General features: G+C 40.8%; 1 protein-coding gene across 1 annotated transcript in view; it reads left to right on the forward strand.

Annotated features, from left to right (window-relative positions):
• The window catches only part of LOC132900895 (calcium-activated chloride channel regulator 1-like), a 40,010-nt gene extending 23,961 nt beyond the window's left edge, over positions 1 to 16,049 (forward strand). The window contains exons 7-14 of the mRNA XM_060943241.1: positions 4,643 to 4,867; positions 5,003 to 5,183; positions 5,375 to 5,481; positions 5,565 to 5,774; positions 5,889 to 6,159; positions 6,255 to 6,419; positions 12,550 to 12,768; positions 15,455 to 16,049. Of these exons, the coding sequence (XP_060799224.1) occupies positions 4,643 to 4,867; positions 5,003 to 5,183; positions 5,375 to 5,481; positions 5,565 to 5,774; positions 5,889 to 6,159; positions 6,255 to 6,419; positions 12,550 to 12,768; positions 15,455 to 15,816 (1,740 nt within the window). The 3' untranslated portion in view covers positions 15,817 to 16,049. The remainder of the gene's footprint in view (positions 1 to 4,642; positions 4,868 to 5,002; positions 5,184 to 5,374; positions 5,482 to 5,564; positions 5,775 to 5,888; positions 6,160 to 6,254; positions 6,420 to 12,549; positions 12,769 to 15,454) is intronic.
• The last annotated feature ends 842 nt before the right edge of the window (positions 16,050 to 16,891 follow it).

Below are 16,891 nucleotides of genomic sequence, written 5' to 3' on the forward strand. Positions count from 1 at the left end.
TGCTAGTTTAAAGGATTTGGGTACATAGCCAATCATAAGAGAAGAATTTATTATTTTTAGAAGCGGTTCAATTACTTCAGGTATTATCTGTTTGAATAGATGTGTCGGTAAGGGATCTAGTACGCAAGTTGAGGCTTTTGATGTAGAGATTAATGAGAGTAATTCAGTTTCTTTTAGGGGAGTAAAACATTCTAACTGATGATCTGATACAGTTATATTGTTAACTACAAGGTCGCTTTCATTGTCTAACCTTAAATTAGTAGTTTGAATTTTTTGTCGGATATTCTCAATTTTGTCATTAAAAAAATTCATGAAGTCGTTGCTACTACATACTGCAGGTGTGCATGTGTTGATAGTGGACTTATTCCTGGTTAATTTTGCTACAGTATTAAATAGGAATCTAGGATTATTTTTGTTATCTTCTATTAGGGAGGAGAGATATGTTGATCTCGCAGCACTAAGAGCTTTTTTATACTTCAGGAAGCTCTCCTTCCACGCCAATTTGAACACTACCAATTTTGTTTGACGCCATTTACGTTCCAATTTTCGAGTGGTCTGTTTTAATGTGCGAGTGTCATCATTATACCAGGGTGCTAATTTTTTGTCTCTGACCATTTTCCTTTTTAGAGGAGCTACATTATCTAAAGTATGGCGGAATGTTGACTCTAAGCATTCAGTTGCCTGATCGAGTTCTGCAGGGGCTGACAATGACCCAATCAAAGTTGATAACTCTGGGAGATCATTTATAAAGCTCTGTGCAGTAGTTGACGTGAAAGTACGTTTAATACAGTAGCGTGGTGAGGTGCATATATTATTACTCAGACATATTTTGAATGAGATGAGACAATGATCTGAGATAACTTCAGACTGTGGAAGTATGACTATATTGTCTACGTTTAATCTGAATGTTAGTATTAGATCAAGGGTGTGACCACCATTATGGGTCGGTCCTATGACATTCTGCTTAATCTCTAGAGGCCGCCACTGCTTCTGTGTTTTGTGTTTGTTTTGATTGCCTGTTTCCATGTGCCTTTTACACCCACCTGTTCTTTATTTCCTGCCCCGCCCAGTTTCTTAGTTTTCCTGTGTATAAATACTTCCTCAGTTTGGTCCCTAGTCATGGAGTCTTTGTGTTGTTATGTTGTCTCTTGAGATCGCTGGTCTTTTGGTACGTTGCTTTCTTGTGGATATTTTGGACTTTGTATTTACCATTTTGGATCTTCTGAGCATTTGTATTTTTGCCTTTTCTTATCTTTGGCTTTTTGTTTTGACTTTGAACTTTTGGATTTTTTATCTTTTCTCATATATCTTCTGAGTGTTGGGATTATACTTTTTTTTTTTTTTTTTCCTTGGATTTTTGCATTGTAAATACTTTTTTTTTTCTATTCTACTTTTGCCTCACTCCTCTGCACTTGAGTCATTCCCCTGGTGGCCTAGTGGGGGTTTGCTAGATTACTACACCAGCGACCCGGGTTCGATTCCCAGCAAAACCCTAACGTACAGAGAGACAGCTCCAGATGGACTGTAAATTCAGCATTTCACTCAGTCCTGAACTTCTGTACACTTGTTTGTAGTTAAACTCCTGGTACATGACAAGCAGCTGACCAACAACAAATTGTCCAGTTATTTATAGTCTCCTGAAATTAAGGAATGACGTATAAATGAATAAAGAAAAGTGTTATTCCTGTCAAGAACATACCCTGATAGTATTATCCACTGATCACACACTAAAGAAATCAAACTGTATATTTTGCATATGTACAAAATATACAGTGCCTTGCAAAAGTATTCATCCCCCTTGGTGTTTGTCCTGTTTTGTTGCATTACAAGCTGAAATTAAAATGGATTTTTGGGGGTTATACCATTTGATTTACACAACATGCCTACCACTTTAAAGTTGAAAATTGTTTTATTGTGACGCAAACAATAAGATGAAAAAACAGAAATCTGGAGTGTGCATTGATATTCACCCCCTTTTACATGAAACCCCTAAATAATAGCTGGTCCAAACAATTCACTTCATAAGTGAATTGTTAAGAGCCATCTGTGTATAATCAAAGTGTCACATGATCTGTCACATGATGTTTGAAGAAATCAACCTGTTCTGGAAGGACCCTGACTCTGCAACACTACTAAGCAAGCAACATGAAAACCAAAGAGCACTCCAAACAGGTCAGAGACAAAGTTGTGGAGCAGTGTAGATCAGGGTTGGGTTATAAAAAATATCCCACAGAGCACCATTAAATCCATTATAGCAAAATGGAATTAATATGTCACCACTACAAACCTGACAAGAGAAGGCCACCCACCAAAACTCACAGACTAGTCAAGGAGGACATGAATCAGAGATGCAACAAAGACACCAAAGATAACACTGAAGAAGCTGCAAAGATCCACAGCAGAGATGGGAGTATCTGTCCATAGGATCACTTTAAGCTGTACAACTCACAGAGGGGGCTTGATGGAAGAGTGGCCAGAAAAAGCCATTGCTGAAGAAAACATGATTGGAGTTTGCCCAACAGCATGTGGCAGACTCCCCAAACACATGGAAGAAGATTCTCCGGTCAAATGAGACTAAAATTTATCTTTTTGACCATCATGGGAAATGCCATGTGTGGTGCAAACCCAACACCCTGAGAACACCATTCCTCCAGGGAAGCATGGTGGCAGCAGCATCATGCTGTGGGAATATTTTCATTTGCAAGGACGGGAAAACTGGTCAGGACTGAAGGAAAGGTGGATGGCACTAAATACAGGGCAATTCTGGAGGAAAACCTGTTTGAGTTAGCCAGAGGTTTGAGACTGGGATGAAGGTTCACATTCCAGCAGGACAATGACCCTAAACATACTGGTAAAGTTACACTGGAGTGGTTTAAAGGGAAACATTTAAATGTCTTGGAATGGCCTAATCAAAGCTCAGACCTCAGTTCAATTGAAAATCTGTGGCATAACTTGAAGATTGCTGTACACCAACGCAACCCATCTAACTTGAAGGAGTTGGAACAGTTTTGCCATGAGGAATGGACAAAAATCCCATTGGCTAGATGTGCTAAGCTAATAGAGACATTGTGGTGGAAAAACAATAAAACCTGAGGCTGTCACGAAGAAATGGACAGAATACAAGTTTATTATAGTATTTCTTGCAAGAGGACTTCTCCAACCCAGAGAAGTATTTTCTATTTCCATAGACCCTGTTTTATACTTGCCAAAATAACAATAACATAACTTGCATATCAGATATCTTCTGAATCTCAGGGTGTTCAGCCTTGGCATATTCTCCATCACTACCTCACTATCCTGGTTATCTTCACATGTCCACATGTTCACAATAACCTTGCAAAATAAAACAGTGTGACACAAAACGACATTCTTTATCTTTTATAAACATGAGACACAGTGTGCAGCACGGTGGTGTAGTGGTTAGTGCTGTCGCCTCACAGCAAGAAGGTCCGGGTTCGAGCCCTGTGGCCAGCAAGGGCCTTTCTGTGTGGAGTTTGCATGTTCTCCCCGTGTCCGCGTGGGTTTCCTCCGGGTGCTCCGGTTTCCCCACAGTCCAAAGACATGCAGGTTAGGTTAACTGGTGACTCTAAATTGACCGTAGGTGTGAATGGTTGTCTGTGTCTATGTGTCAGCCCTGTGATGACCTGGCGACTTGTCCAGGGTGTACCCCGCCTTTCGCCCGTAGTCAGCTGGGATAGGCTCCAGCTTGCCTGCGACCCTGTAGAACAGGATAAAGCGGCTACAGATACTGAGATGAGATGAGACACAGTGTCTGACCTTCTAAGAATCTGAGAGGCACAGAAATTTGCTAAAAATTATATTTTTCATCTCCACAGTGTCTCTGAAGCTTACCTTTCTAAACATCACTAAAGTCATAAGAATTGTCTAGAAATTATATTTTCCTCTACAGACATAACCCAAGAGACTTGCAGCTTTAATTGCAGCAAAAGGTGGCTCTACAAAGTATTGACTTGGAGGGGAAATACCTATGCACACTCCAGATTTCTGCTTTTTCATCTTAACTATTGCTTGCGTCACAATAAAACAAAAATTTTCATCTTTATAGTGGTAGGCATGTTGTGTAAATCAAATGGTGCTAACCCCCCAAAAATCTATTTTAATTACAGCTTGTAATGCAAAAAAACAGGAAAAACACCAAGAGGGATGAATACTTTTCAAAGACACATATATATATGCATGAATATTCCTCATTGCAATTACCACATTAATCACTGGAAGTGTTGCTAAATTTAACAAAAAGAATATTTTACATTATGTGCATGAGACACTAAATCAATGTCATGAAATCATAATGTGTGCGCAAGATTTTATCACAAGATTAATTAATATTTACTTTTCATGATGTGTTACTGAATTCATCAAATAATTCATTCATTTTTGCTAGTGTAATGCACTTTCCTGTCAAGAAAAAATGTCCAGGGCTTGAAAGGGAAGCTGATCAAGCACTCATCTGATACACTAATAGCTCACTTTCAGTAAAAATTGTTTGTTGTTTTTACCATTAAAAAAAAACTACAACTGATAAATCAAGTGAAAATCATCAGCACATGGCAGATACTCAAATTGTCTTTGTATGTTTGTCGAAAATGCCTAATATTTTATTGTTTTTTTCTCTTTAAAGGGTTCAAGAATAAAAAACCAACACCAATCTGCCACAGTTATGTTAAACCAGTGTATACAAGAAAAAGAGACTGTGGGGATTGTGACATTTAGTTCTGATGCTCAAGTACTAAGCCCATTGACTTTAATAGATGGACAGGCTTCAAGAGACAGTCTAATAAACAAGTTGCCAACAGTTGCAGGCGGATATACTTACATCTGTAAAGGACTCAAAAAAGGCTTAGAGGTGAGAAACGCGTGTAAAAACTCCTATATTCTCTCACTAAATTCCACTGTCAAAGTTTTAAATGATGAAAATTCTCTTTGTTTAAGAATTAAGAATGAATAGGAAGATAATTAATGATGTCTTTGTTCATTTCAGCTCCTTCGATCAAATGATAAGACATCAAATGGAGATGAAATAATTTTTCTGACAGATGGGGAAGCAACTGATGATGTTGGAGCTTGTTTACAGGAAGCTATTGACAGTGGTGCAGTCATTCACACTATAGCATTTGGCCCAGCTGCAGATCCGGTACTGAAAACCATGGCAGAGAAAACAGGTGAGTTTTTTTTTTGTTCTTGTTGTTTTGTTTTTGCATAATATCACATAGAGGCTGTTTTTGCATTTCACTGTTTATAGTTTCAGTTCAAAGTCAATTTCATATTCAGAGAACAATGGATTGATTAGCAGGACATCACTGTAGATTTACAACATTTTTAAAACATTGGAGTTTGATTATCATTCATATAGGGGGATACTTTAAAGTAGCAGATGAGTCTGTAGTTTCCAACGAGCTTCTGGATGCCTTTTGCTCAATTACAATGTTCGATGGGAATCCGATCACTCAGCCCATTCAGGTTAGTGATAAACTTCCACTGTGAGAAATCACAATCTTACTAGTGAGAATTTTCACATAATATATTTACTTTATTCCAAACAGCTTGAAAGCACTGCAAAGAATGTTGCAGATTGGTTTAATGGAACAGTTCCCATTGACCGGACTATAGGAAATAACACCGCCTTTACAATCACCCATGAAAGAAGTGCACCCACTGTGTACATAAAGTCACCAAGTGGTTTGGTTTATGACCAGAGAAACACCTCTAGCATTGCTAGTACAATCACTTTTACTGTTCCAGGAACTGCAGAGGTAAAGCTTTTTACTGTTATTTTGACTAAATACAATAAGGAAAAAAAACACAGCAGGAAACAAAAAATACAAATAAATAAATACAACACTTTCCTTCCCTGTGTTGCCTGGCAGCCTGGAGACTGGAAATACAGCTTCCTCAATGATGAATCAACTGCTCAGGCAGTGAGTTTAATAGTAATGAGTCGAGCAGCCCGTGAAGATGTTCACCCAGTCACAGTTACAGCCAGAATGAACCAGCAGACCAGTGACGGCACTAAACCCATGGTCGTGTTGGCTGAGGTCAGTCAGAATTATAATCCTGTGGTGGGGGCCACTGTTTGGGCGAACCTGGCGTCAGACACTGGGCACTCAGTACAACTGGAGCTACTTGATAACGGAGCAGGTAACAGTTATAAAACGTCATCTTGCATCAAATCATAAGTTCAGGTGAAATTATTACATTATCCACACTTTTCTGACTGGAAATAACTTTTACAGGAGCTGATGCTTTCAAAGACGATGGTGTCTATTCCAGATATTTTACAAAATTAAAACGTGGAAAATACAGTCTGAAAGTGAGAGTGGAAAATCAACATGGAGGAGTCCAACTTTCCTCACGCACACACAGTGGTGCTCTGTATGTCCCTGGATATATTGTGAATGGTAAATATTGTGTACTATTTTCACTCAGCCAGAACTAACCACTGTTATACAGAACACCTCATGGAACTGATTGGTTTACACACACGCACTCACTCACTCATTCATTCACAATTAGTGTACTGAGGATTATCCACAAGATTTTCCTTCTAGCCTCAGGAGCTTAATAGAAGAAGGAGCCTTTATTTTTTGTCACATGCACACTCAAGCACAGCAAAATTCCTCCTCTGCATTTAACCCATCTTAAGCAGTGAGAAAAACACACACACACAGTCATGGGCAGCTATGCTACAGTGCCCGGGGAACAGTTGGGGGTTAGGTGCCTTACTCAGTGGTACTTCACCCATGACACAGAGGGAGGGGAAAGTGCTGTTCATTCACTCAACTCACAGTTTTCCTGCCAGTCCCAGGAATTGAACCTCTTTGGGCCCAAGACTGCTTCGTGAACATTCAGGCCATGGCTGCCCCTGGCAGTGGGACAAATAATAGGCAATGGGACAGTCAAATCACTGGAAAGAGAACAAAATGGAAAATATATGTATTTTAGTGCTTATCTTGGCTGGAGAAAAAAAGCAGTACTCTCTCAAAATAATTAAGGTAATTCTCAATAACATCTCTTTATCAATAACCACTTATCTTGTGCAGGGTTGCAGGCAAGCTGGAGCCTATCTCTGCTGAATATGGGTGAGAGGCAGGGTACACCCTGGACAAGTCACCAGATCGTTGCAGGGCTGACACATTGAGACAAACAACCATTCACACTCGCACCTATGGTCAATTTAAAGTCACCAACTAGCCTAACCTGCATGTCTTTGGACTGTGGTGGAAAACCCCACAGACACAGGGAGAACATGCAAACTCCACACAGAAAGGCCCCCGTTGGCCACTGGGCTCGAACCCAGAACCTTCTTACTTTGACGCAACAGTGCTCACCCACTACACCACCATACCACCTTCTCAAAAACATGAAATTTTAAAATAAGATCAGAAGTCTGAATTCTTTCAAAACAGTCACTTACTTTCTTACCAGAATTTCGACTGAGTTCATGGATGGATGGATGGGTGGATAAGGTTGCATCTATCCATTCTACTTCGTAGAGTAGTTCTATAAATTATTGAAGTGCATGAAAGGTCCCTGACTGTGGTGGAAACCCCCACAGACACAGGGAGAACATGCAAACTCCACACAGAAAGGCCCCTCTCGGCCATGGGCTCAAACCCAGAACCTTCTATGAGGCAACAGTGCTAACCACTACATCGCCATGCTGCCTTCTCAATAACATGAAATTTTAAAATAAGATCAGAAGTCTGAATTCTTTCAAAACAGTCACTTACTTTCTTACCAGAATTTCGACTGAGTTCATGGATGGATGGATGGATGGATGGGTGGATAAGGTTGCATCTATCCATTCTACTTCGTAGAGTAGTTCTATAAATTATTGAAGTGCATGAAAGGTCCCTGACTGTGGTGGAAACCCCCACAGACACAGGGAGAACATGCAAACTCCACACAGAAAGGCCCCTCTCGGCCATGGGCTCAAACCCAGAACCTTCTATGAGGCAACAGTGCTAACCACTACATCGCCATGCTGCCTTCTCAATAACATGAAATTTTAAAGTAAGATCAGAAATCTGAATTCTTTTCAAAACAGTTGTTCATAGATAGATAGAAAGAAAGAAAAGGTTGCATCTGTCCATTCTACATTGTAGAGTAGTTCTATAAATTATTGAAGTGCATGTAGTAAAATGGGAATAGTGAGGTTGAAAACGTGTCAGGAATGCAGCACTGACGCAGATGTAATCGCAGGTAAGTGTTTTAGTTACAAGTGTGCTATACTAGTGCATCTCAAAAAATTAGAATACCATGAAAAAGTTCCTTTTTTCATAATTTAATTCAAAAAGGTAAACTTTTCTATATTCATTACATGTAAACTGAAATATTTAAAGCCTTTTTTGTTTTAATTTTGATGATTATGATTTATAGCGGCGGCACGGTGGTGTAGTGGTTAGCGCTGTCGCCTCACAGCAAGAAGGTCCTGGGTTCGAGCCCCGGGGCTGGCGAGGGCCTTTCTGTGTGGAGTTTGCATGTTCTCCCCGTGTCCGCGTGGGTTTCCTCCGGGTGCTCCGGTTTCCCCCACAGTCCAAAGACATGCAGGTTAGGTTAACTGGTGACTCTAAATTGACCGTAGGTGTGAATGTGAGTGTGAATGGTTGTCTGTGTCTATGTGTCAGCCCTGTGATGACCTGGCGACTTGTCCAGGGTGTACCCCGCCTTTCGCCCGTAGTCAGCTGGGATAGGCTCCAGCTTGCCTGCAACCCTGTAGAAGGATAAAGATAATGAGATAATGAGATGAGATGAGATGGTTTATAGCTCATGAAAATCAGAAATCCAGTATCTCAAATTATTAGAATATTCCCTAAGATCAATCAAAAAAAGGATTTACAATAGAGAAATGTCCAACTTCTGAAAAGTATATTAATTTATACACTCAATACTTGGTTGGGGCTCCCTTACCATGAATTACTGTATCAATGCGGTGTGGCATGGAGGTGATCAGTCTGTGGCACTGCTGAGGTGTTACTGAAGCCCAGGTTGCTTTGATAGTGGCCTTCAGTGTATCTGTATTTTTGGTTCGGGTGTTTCTCATCTTCCTCTTGACAATACCCCATAGATTCTCTATGGGGTTCAGGTCAGGCAAGTTGGCTGGCCAATCAAACACAGTAATATCATGGTCAGCAAACCATTTGGTAGTAGTTTTGGCACTGTGGGTAGGTGCTAAGTCCTGCTGGAAAAGGAAATCAGCATCTCCAAAAAGTTTGTCAGCAGATGGAAGCATGAAGTACTCTAAAATCTCCTGGTAGATGGCTGTGTTGACTTTGGACTTGATAAAATACAGTGGACCAACACCAGCAGATGACATGGCACCCCAAATCATCACAGACTGTGGAAACTTCACACTGGGCTTCAAACACCTTGGATTCTGTGCCTCTCCACTCTTCCTCCAGACTCTAGAACCGTGATTTCCAAATTAAATGCAAAATGTACCTTCATCTGAAAAGAGGACTTTGGACCACTGGGCAACAGTCCATTTCTTTCTCTCCTTAGCCCAGATAAGACACTTCTGACATTGTCTCTGGCTCAAGAGTAGCTTGATATTAGGAATGCGAAAGTTGTATCCCCTTTCTTGAAGATGTCTGTTTGTGATGGGTCTTGATACACTGACGCCAGCCTCAGTCCACTCCTTGTGAAGCTCTCCCAAGTTCTTGAATCAACTTTTCTTGACAATCCTCTCAAGACTGCGGCCATCCCTGTTGCTTGTGCACCTTTTCCAGCCACCCTTTTCAGCAATGACCTTTTGTGGCTTACCTTCCTTGTGGAGGGCATCAGTGATCATCTTCTGGACAACAGTCAAGTCAGCAGTCTTCCCCATGATTGTGGTTGTGTGTACTGAACTAGACTGAGAGATACACTGTGTTCATACTGTTGTACTCAAACTCAAAATGAAATATTCTAATATTTTGAGATTTTTTAATGTTTTTGTACTGTATGCCATACTGATTAAAATTAAAATAGAAAAATGCTTGAAACATTTTAGTTTATGTGTAATGAGTCTATAATATATAACATTTTCACTTTCTTAAATAACTGATGGAAAATATTGAACTTTTTCACAATATTCTAATTTTTTGAGATGCACTAGTATGTACACAAATACAAGGCAAGGTCAGAGTAACTAAATGGAACTGAGAGCAAACAAAGCAGAGTCATAACACAGAACATAAACCAGAATCAGAGTCATTACACATGGCTAGAAACAAACATGCCAATCAAAACAGATACAATACTTCGCATCATGTTAATGGGGACAGCGTACTTTTAAGTGCACGCTGACAGTGCTCCAAATCAGCAACAACAGGTCTGTGCAATGATCCAATTGTCCCAAGGGTGTGTGCAATGTGCTCTGTGCACATGGACACATGCAGCTGCTCGAGAAGCACCAGGCTTGAGCATGTGAAGGCATGACAGAACCCCCACCAAAGAGCTCCCTTCAGGAGCTAAAGTTGTCTTTGGGCTGCCTCGGGGCCTGCCATGAGAAAACGTTCACTCAGAGCTCCACTTTGGCTCTGGGTGGACATGGCACCAGAACCTGGGCTTAGGTGGGGGGTAGGCTCAGGTTGGGCCTTGAACTGGGGTAGGAGGATGGACAGGGGCTCAGGAGTAGACACTGGTTTGGGTGTGGACTCAGACATGTAATCAGGCATGAACGTGAGTTCAGACATGGATTTGGGCCCCCGACTAGACATGGACTCAGGTTCCAGATGAGGCATGGACATGGGCTTGGGCTGAGGACTGGACTTGGGCTCCAGACTAGACTTGGACTTGGGCATAAACATGGTTTCAGGCATGGACATGGGCTTCACCATGGACCCTGGAATCAGCATGGGCATGAATTCCAACATGGGTATGGACTCAGGCATAACTCTGGTCTTGAGCATGGGGATAGACCCTGGTGTTGGCATGGGCATGAATTTGAACATGGGCATGGACTCAGGCATCAGTATGGGCATGGATTCAGGCATGACTCTGGGCTTGGACTCTGACCTCGACATGGACTTCAATCTTGGCATGGGTACGAGCATTTGCATGGGCATGGATTTGGACATGGGCTTGGATCTTGGCATGGGCAGTGGAATTAGCATGAGCATAAACTGGGACATGGGCATTAATCTTGGCATGGGCAACGAAGTGACAACGTCCTCCCTGAAGCTAGACAGTAGAGCCAAGAGCTCATCCTCCCTGAAACCCGGCAGCAGAGTGAAGAGCTCACCCCCCAAAAAAAAAAAATCTGATGGTGGAGCGAGCAGTGGAGTGGAAGCTGCCCCATCGGCTTCTTGTACAGGCTCCGGAGTGGGCAGTGGAGCGGAGTCCGCCCTGTCAGCCTCTGGCACTGGAGCGGTGACCATCCTGTCAGCCTCTGGTGCTAGCTCTGGAGTGGGAAATGAGGCGGAGGCCACCCAATGGCCTCCCGCGTCTCAGACCCCCCCCCCCAAATCTGTGGGAGGCAGAATGAACACGTTCAAGTATAAATTGGACGAATCACAATTGTAAAAATTCACTCCTGGAAAAAATCAAGTTAGTTTCACTTTAAATGTGAGGCAAAACATCAAGATGCAGTCAATGACACCATTAAATTCATCCAACTCCAATTCCATAAAAGTTGGGATGCTGTGTAAAATGTAAATAAAAACAGAATGCAATGATTTACAAATTCTTTTCAACCTATATTCAGTTGAAGACAACACAATAATAATAATAATAATAATAATAATAATTTCAATTTATATAGCGCCTTTCACAAAACCAAGGACGCTTTACACAGGAGTTACAAAAAAAAAGGTCACACTAGCAAGAATAGTGTGAGGTAAAGAGGAAAGTTTTCAAGTTAGCTTTGAAGGAAGAGAGAGTGGAACAGTCACGAAGCGATTGTGGTAATGAGTTCCAAAGTTTAGGAGCAGCAACACTGAATGATCTGCCATCCATAGATGCCAGTTTAAAATGTGGGAAAGTCAAAAGTCCACAGACAGAAGATCTGAGGGAGCGGGAGGGACAGTACAAATGAATTAGCTCATAAAGATAGGAAGGGGCGAAACCATGAAGAGCTTTATAGGTTAAAAGCAAGATTTTGTATTTAATCCGAGAGATAACTGGCAACCAATGCAGTTGCTGTAAAACAGGAGTAATGTGAGCAGTGCGTTTGGTGAGTGTGAGGACTCTAGCTGCTGAGTTTTGGATGTACTGCAGGTGATTGAGCAATGTGGCAGGGAGACCATAAAAGAGAGAATTGCAATAGTCAAGACGAGAAAAGATAAACGCATCGACCAACATTTTGGCATCAGTTTCAAAGAAAAGAGGGTGGAGACGTGCAATATTGCGGAGGTGAAAGAAAGCATTCTTAGTAATGAGTTTAAAATGGGGTTCAAACATAAGGGTGGAGTCAAAGAGAACTCCAAGGTTGTGTTGGGGTTCTGCACAGACAATCAAAGACATGGTTAACTTTCAGCTGTCTGAGTTTGTATATGTCTCCACACTCCTCAAATAGAGAAATAATCAGCATTTACATCCTCTTTCCAGGTAAAGTGGAATTAAACCCTCCGAAACCCACAATAAATGTGCCACCAGTAGATGTGGGAAGCTTCACCAGAACTATAACTGCGGAGAGTTTTGTGGTGGAAGCAGATGGACCTTCAAACTTTCCTCCAAACAAGATCACGGATCTGACTGCGGAAATACAGGAGGGCATCGTGCTTCTCAACTGGACGGCTCCTGGTGAGGATTTTGATGAGGGAAAAGGTGAGTCTTGTGCAAGTTTACACCATTAAGAGATTAGAATCTTTAAGATTGCACTTATGCTTGACACTATACCAATATCATAAAAAGTAACAGTCATATTACTTAAACTTATTTCATTCTCATAAAAATAGTGTAGATACGTTTAAAAAAATTAAATAGAATAAAGTTTCTCACTCACACAGTTATCATCAGATGTGTCATATTTCTTAAAAAGTGCTACAAGATGTTATGTAAGGAGTAAAGCATGGGGCAGGATCATATCACAATGTCCAAATGTGTTTTATTCTTCTTATACCACAGCACACTGCCAGTGATTAAAGTGTTTTAAACTCAGGAATGAACATCATGTCATGCTTCCAAAAACATTCGTGAAGGTGGATTGGCTGTGCTAAATTGCCCCTGAGGTGTGAATGTTTGTGTGGAATCCCATCAAGGGTGTGTTCCTGACTCACACCCAGTGTTCACTGAGACCCTGACAGAATGTGTGTACTGAAGATGAATGACTTCTATCAGGACAGTTTACAGATGTACAATGTCTTGCAAAAGTATTTCATCTCCCTTTGTGTTTGTCCTGTTGCATTACAAGCTGTAATTAAAATGGATTTTTGGAGGGGTAGCACCATTTGATTTACACAACATGCCTACCACTATAAGGGTGCAAATTGTTGTTTTATTGTGATGCAAACAATAATTAAGCTGAAACAACAGAAATCTGGGGTGTGCATAGTCAATAGTCATAGTGTTGACCTTGGGGGAGTGACTTTGTCGAGCCACCTTTTGCTGCAGTTACAGCTGCAAGTCTTTTGGATATGTCTCTATTAGCTTAGCACATCTAGCCACTGGGATTTTTGCCCATTCCTCAAGGCAAAACTGCTCCAACTCCTTCAAGTTAGATGGGTTGCGTTGGTGTGCAGCAATCTTCAAGTTATGCCACAGATTCTCAATTGGATTGAGGTCTGGGCTTTGATTAGGCCATTCCAAGACACTGAAATGTTTCCCTTTAAACCACTCCAGTGTAGCTTCAGCAGTATGTTTAGGGTCATTGTCCTGCTGGAATGTGAACCTTCGTCCCAGTCTCAAACCTCTGGCTGAGTCAAACAGGTTTTCCTCCAGAATTGCCCTGTATTTAGTGCCATCCACCTTTCCTTCAGTCCTGACCAGCTTTCCTGTCCCTGCAGATGAAAAATATCCCCACAGCATGATGCTGCCACCACCATGCTTCACTGTAGGAATGGTGTTCTCGGGGTGATGAGTTTGTGCCACACATGGCATTTCTCCTGACGGCCAATAAAGATCAGTTTTAGTCTCATTTCACCAGAGAACCTTCTTCCATGTGTTTGGGGGAGTCTGCAACATGCTGTTGGGCAAACTCCAAATGTGTTTTCTTAAGCAATGGCTCTTTTTTCTGGCCATTCTTCCATAAAGCCCCACTCTGTGGAGTGTATGGCTTAAAGTGGTCCTATGGACAGATACTCCCATCTCCGCTGTGGATCTTTGCAGCTCTTTCAATGTTATCTTTGGTTCTTTGCCTGGTCTGTGAGTTTTGGTGGGTGGCCTTCTCTTATCAGGTTTGTAGTGGTGCCATATTCTTTCCGTTTTTCTATACTAGATTTAATTTGTGCTTCCTGGGTGTAAAGCTCTTTGAAGTGTGGGTGGAGCACAGAGGACGGCAGGACAACGCTTCAGATATAACAAGGCTTTTTATTCCCAGACTTTTCAGTATTTTTGCCAGTTCTTAATCTGCTCGTGTCACACACATACACACACTGTGTTCTTGTCCCGGGATGAGCTCTCCTCTGCTCTCCCTCTGCCTCCTTAAATAGGGCGCGGTTACTGGGAAAACACACAAAACACAGGTTAATTACCGTCAGGTGAAGTGATTCTGCCACTCACCTTCCCTGGCTCCGCCCTCCTGTCACAGACCAGCGCTTGACCACGCCCCCGCTGCCACATAGGGATATTAAAAATTTTGGATATTTTTTCTAACCCAACCCTGAGCTATACTTCTCCACAACTTTGTCTCTGACCTGTTTGGAGGCTCCTTGGTTTTCATGTTGCTTGTTTAGTAGTGTTGCAGAGTCAAGGTCCTTCCAGAACAAGCTGATTTATACAAACATCATGTGACAGATCATGTGACACTTTGATTGCACACAGGTGGATCTTAATCAACTAATTATATGACTTATGAAGTGAATTGGTTGGAGCAGCTCTTATTTAGAGGTTTCATGCGAAATGGGGTGAGTACCTATGCACATTCCAGATTTCGGGGGGGGTCCCCCGTCTAAATTTTTGTGTCACAATAAAACAACAATGTGCACCTTTAAAGTGGTATGTTGTGTAAATCAAATGGTGCTACCCCTCCAAAAATCAATTTTAATTTCAGCTTGTAATGCAACAAAACAGGACAAACACCAAGAGGGATGAATAATTTTGCAAGACACTGTATATTTTGCATATATGCACAGTGGAATTTTGTGGTTTCTAAGTGCTTGTAAATAAATGCAATTATATACTGAAAACTGTGGTATTGGGTTAATATAGTTATCATATAGTGATTTCATTCATTCATTCGTATTTCCACCTCTGTTGTACACACAGGAGAGTTATCCCATGCACAATCATAACTTCAGAATTTCCTCTTTATGAATAAAATCTCTCAGACTCTCATTGCTTTTTTTCTTTTTAGCGCAATCCTATGAAATCAGATGGAGTGGAGATTTGAAGACACTTCAAAATAACTTCAACAGCATGAATCTAGTGAACACTTCAGCACTTGTGCCTCAAGTGTCAGGATCAGCTGAACATCACTCTTTCAAGCCTAATATTACAATTAAAAATGGCAACACAGTTTTCATTGCTGTTCAGTCACTGGACCAACAATCAGCAAGGTCAGAGATATCAAACATTGCTCGAGCAAAAAGTGATACCCAAAGTCTCAGACCCTCACCCACTAACCCTACTCCTACCCCTAATTCTAATCCAAGTCTGAATGTGAATGCGATCATCATCATCTCAGTCTGTGTGGTGACCATCGTTGCATGTGTTTGAGCTGTGGTCATCACATAGACACTGAAACAAAAAAATTATGATTAGTCCCTAGTTTAATAGAACAAGGTCTACACCAAGACTACAAGCTTAAATATTCTATTCTGATTTATTCCTCAAGTATTTTTTCCTTTTAATTTAAATTTATTAGAACCCCAATTCCAAAAAAAAATTAGGACACTGTGTAAAACATAAATAAAAATGGAATGTGAAGATTTGCGAATATCATAGAAACCCTATATTTCATTGAAAATAGTACAAAGACAACATATCAAATGTTGAAGCGGAGAAATTTTATTGTTTTTGAAAAATATATGCTCATTTTTAAATTTGATGTCAGCAACATGTTTCAAAAAAAATTGGGACGGGGCAAAAGACTGAAAAAGTTGTGTGATGCTCAAAAAAAACTAATTTGGTTAATTCTTCTCACACACACACACACACACACACACACACACACACACACACACACACGACTATGAAGACGAGAAAATACATACTTTGTCTATAAATTCTGTAAATCTAGTAATAATAGAGAAACCCAATGGACATGTTGCTGTCTCACTATACTGGTGAATGTAAAAGCGCATGCGCACACACACAAAACTGTTAAAACTGAGGTATCATACGTTGCTCGAGCAACAAATTATGCTCCAAGTCCCAGACCCCCACCCATTAACCCTACTCCTAACCCTGACTCTAATCAAAGTCTGAATGTGACTGCCATCGTCGTCTCAGTCTGTGTGGTGACCATAGTGGCATATGTTTTAGCTGTGGCCATCGGGCACTTAACTGATCATAACTCAGATGTGCTTGTTGTACAAATCAATTATTAATAATAATGACAGTAAACTTTATCATTCTAAAGAAATAATAGAAATAAAACAAACAGGTTGTTTAATGATTTAATGGCTGTTCTATTTCATTAAATTATTTAATAAAAGGGAAAAAAAAGAAACAGTTTAATGACCAGTAACATCAACACAAGCATATTAAAGCATACCATGTACACAGTGACCTGCACAAGTATTCACTTCTCTTGAGCTGGGATTATGTTATAGAATTATTTAAATGTTGG

This window comes from Neoarius graeffei, chromosome 16 (genome assembly GCF_027579695.1).
Source record: "Neoarius graeffei isolate fNeoGra1 chromosome 16, fNeoGra1.pri, whole genome shotgun sequence".
Taxonomy (NCBI): domain Eukaryota; kingdom Metazoa; phylum Chordata; class Actinopteri; order Siluriformes; family Ariidae; genus Neoarius; species Neoarius graeffei.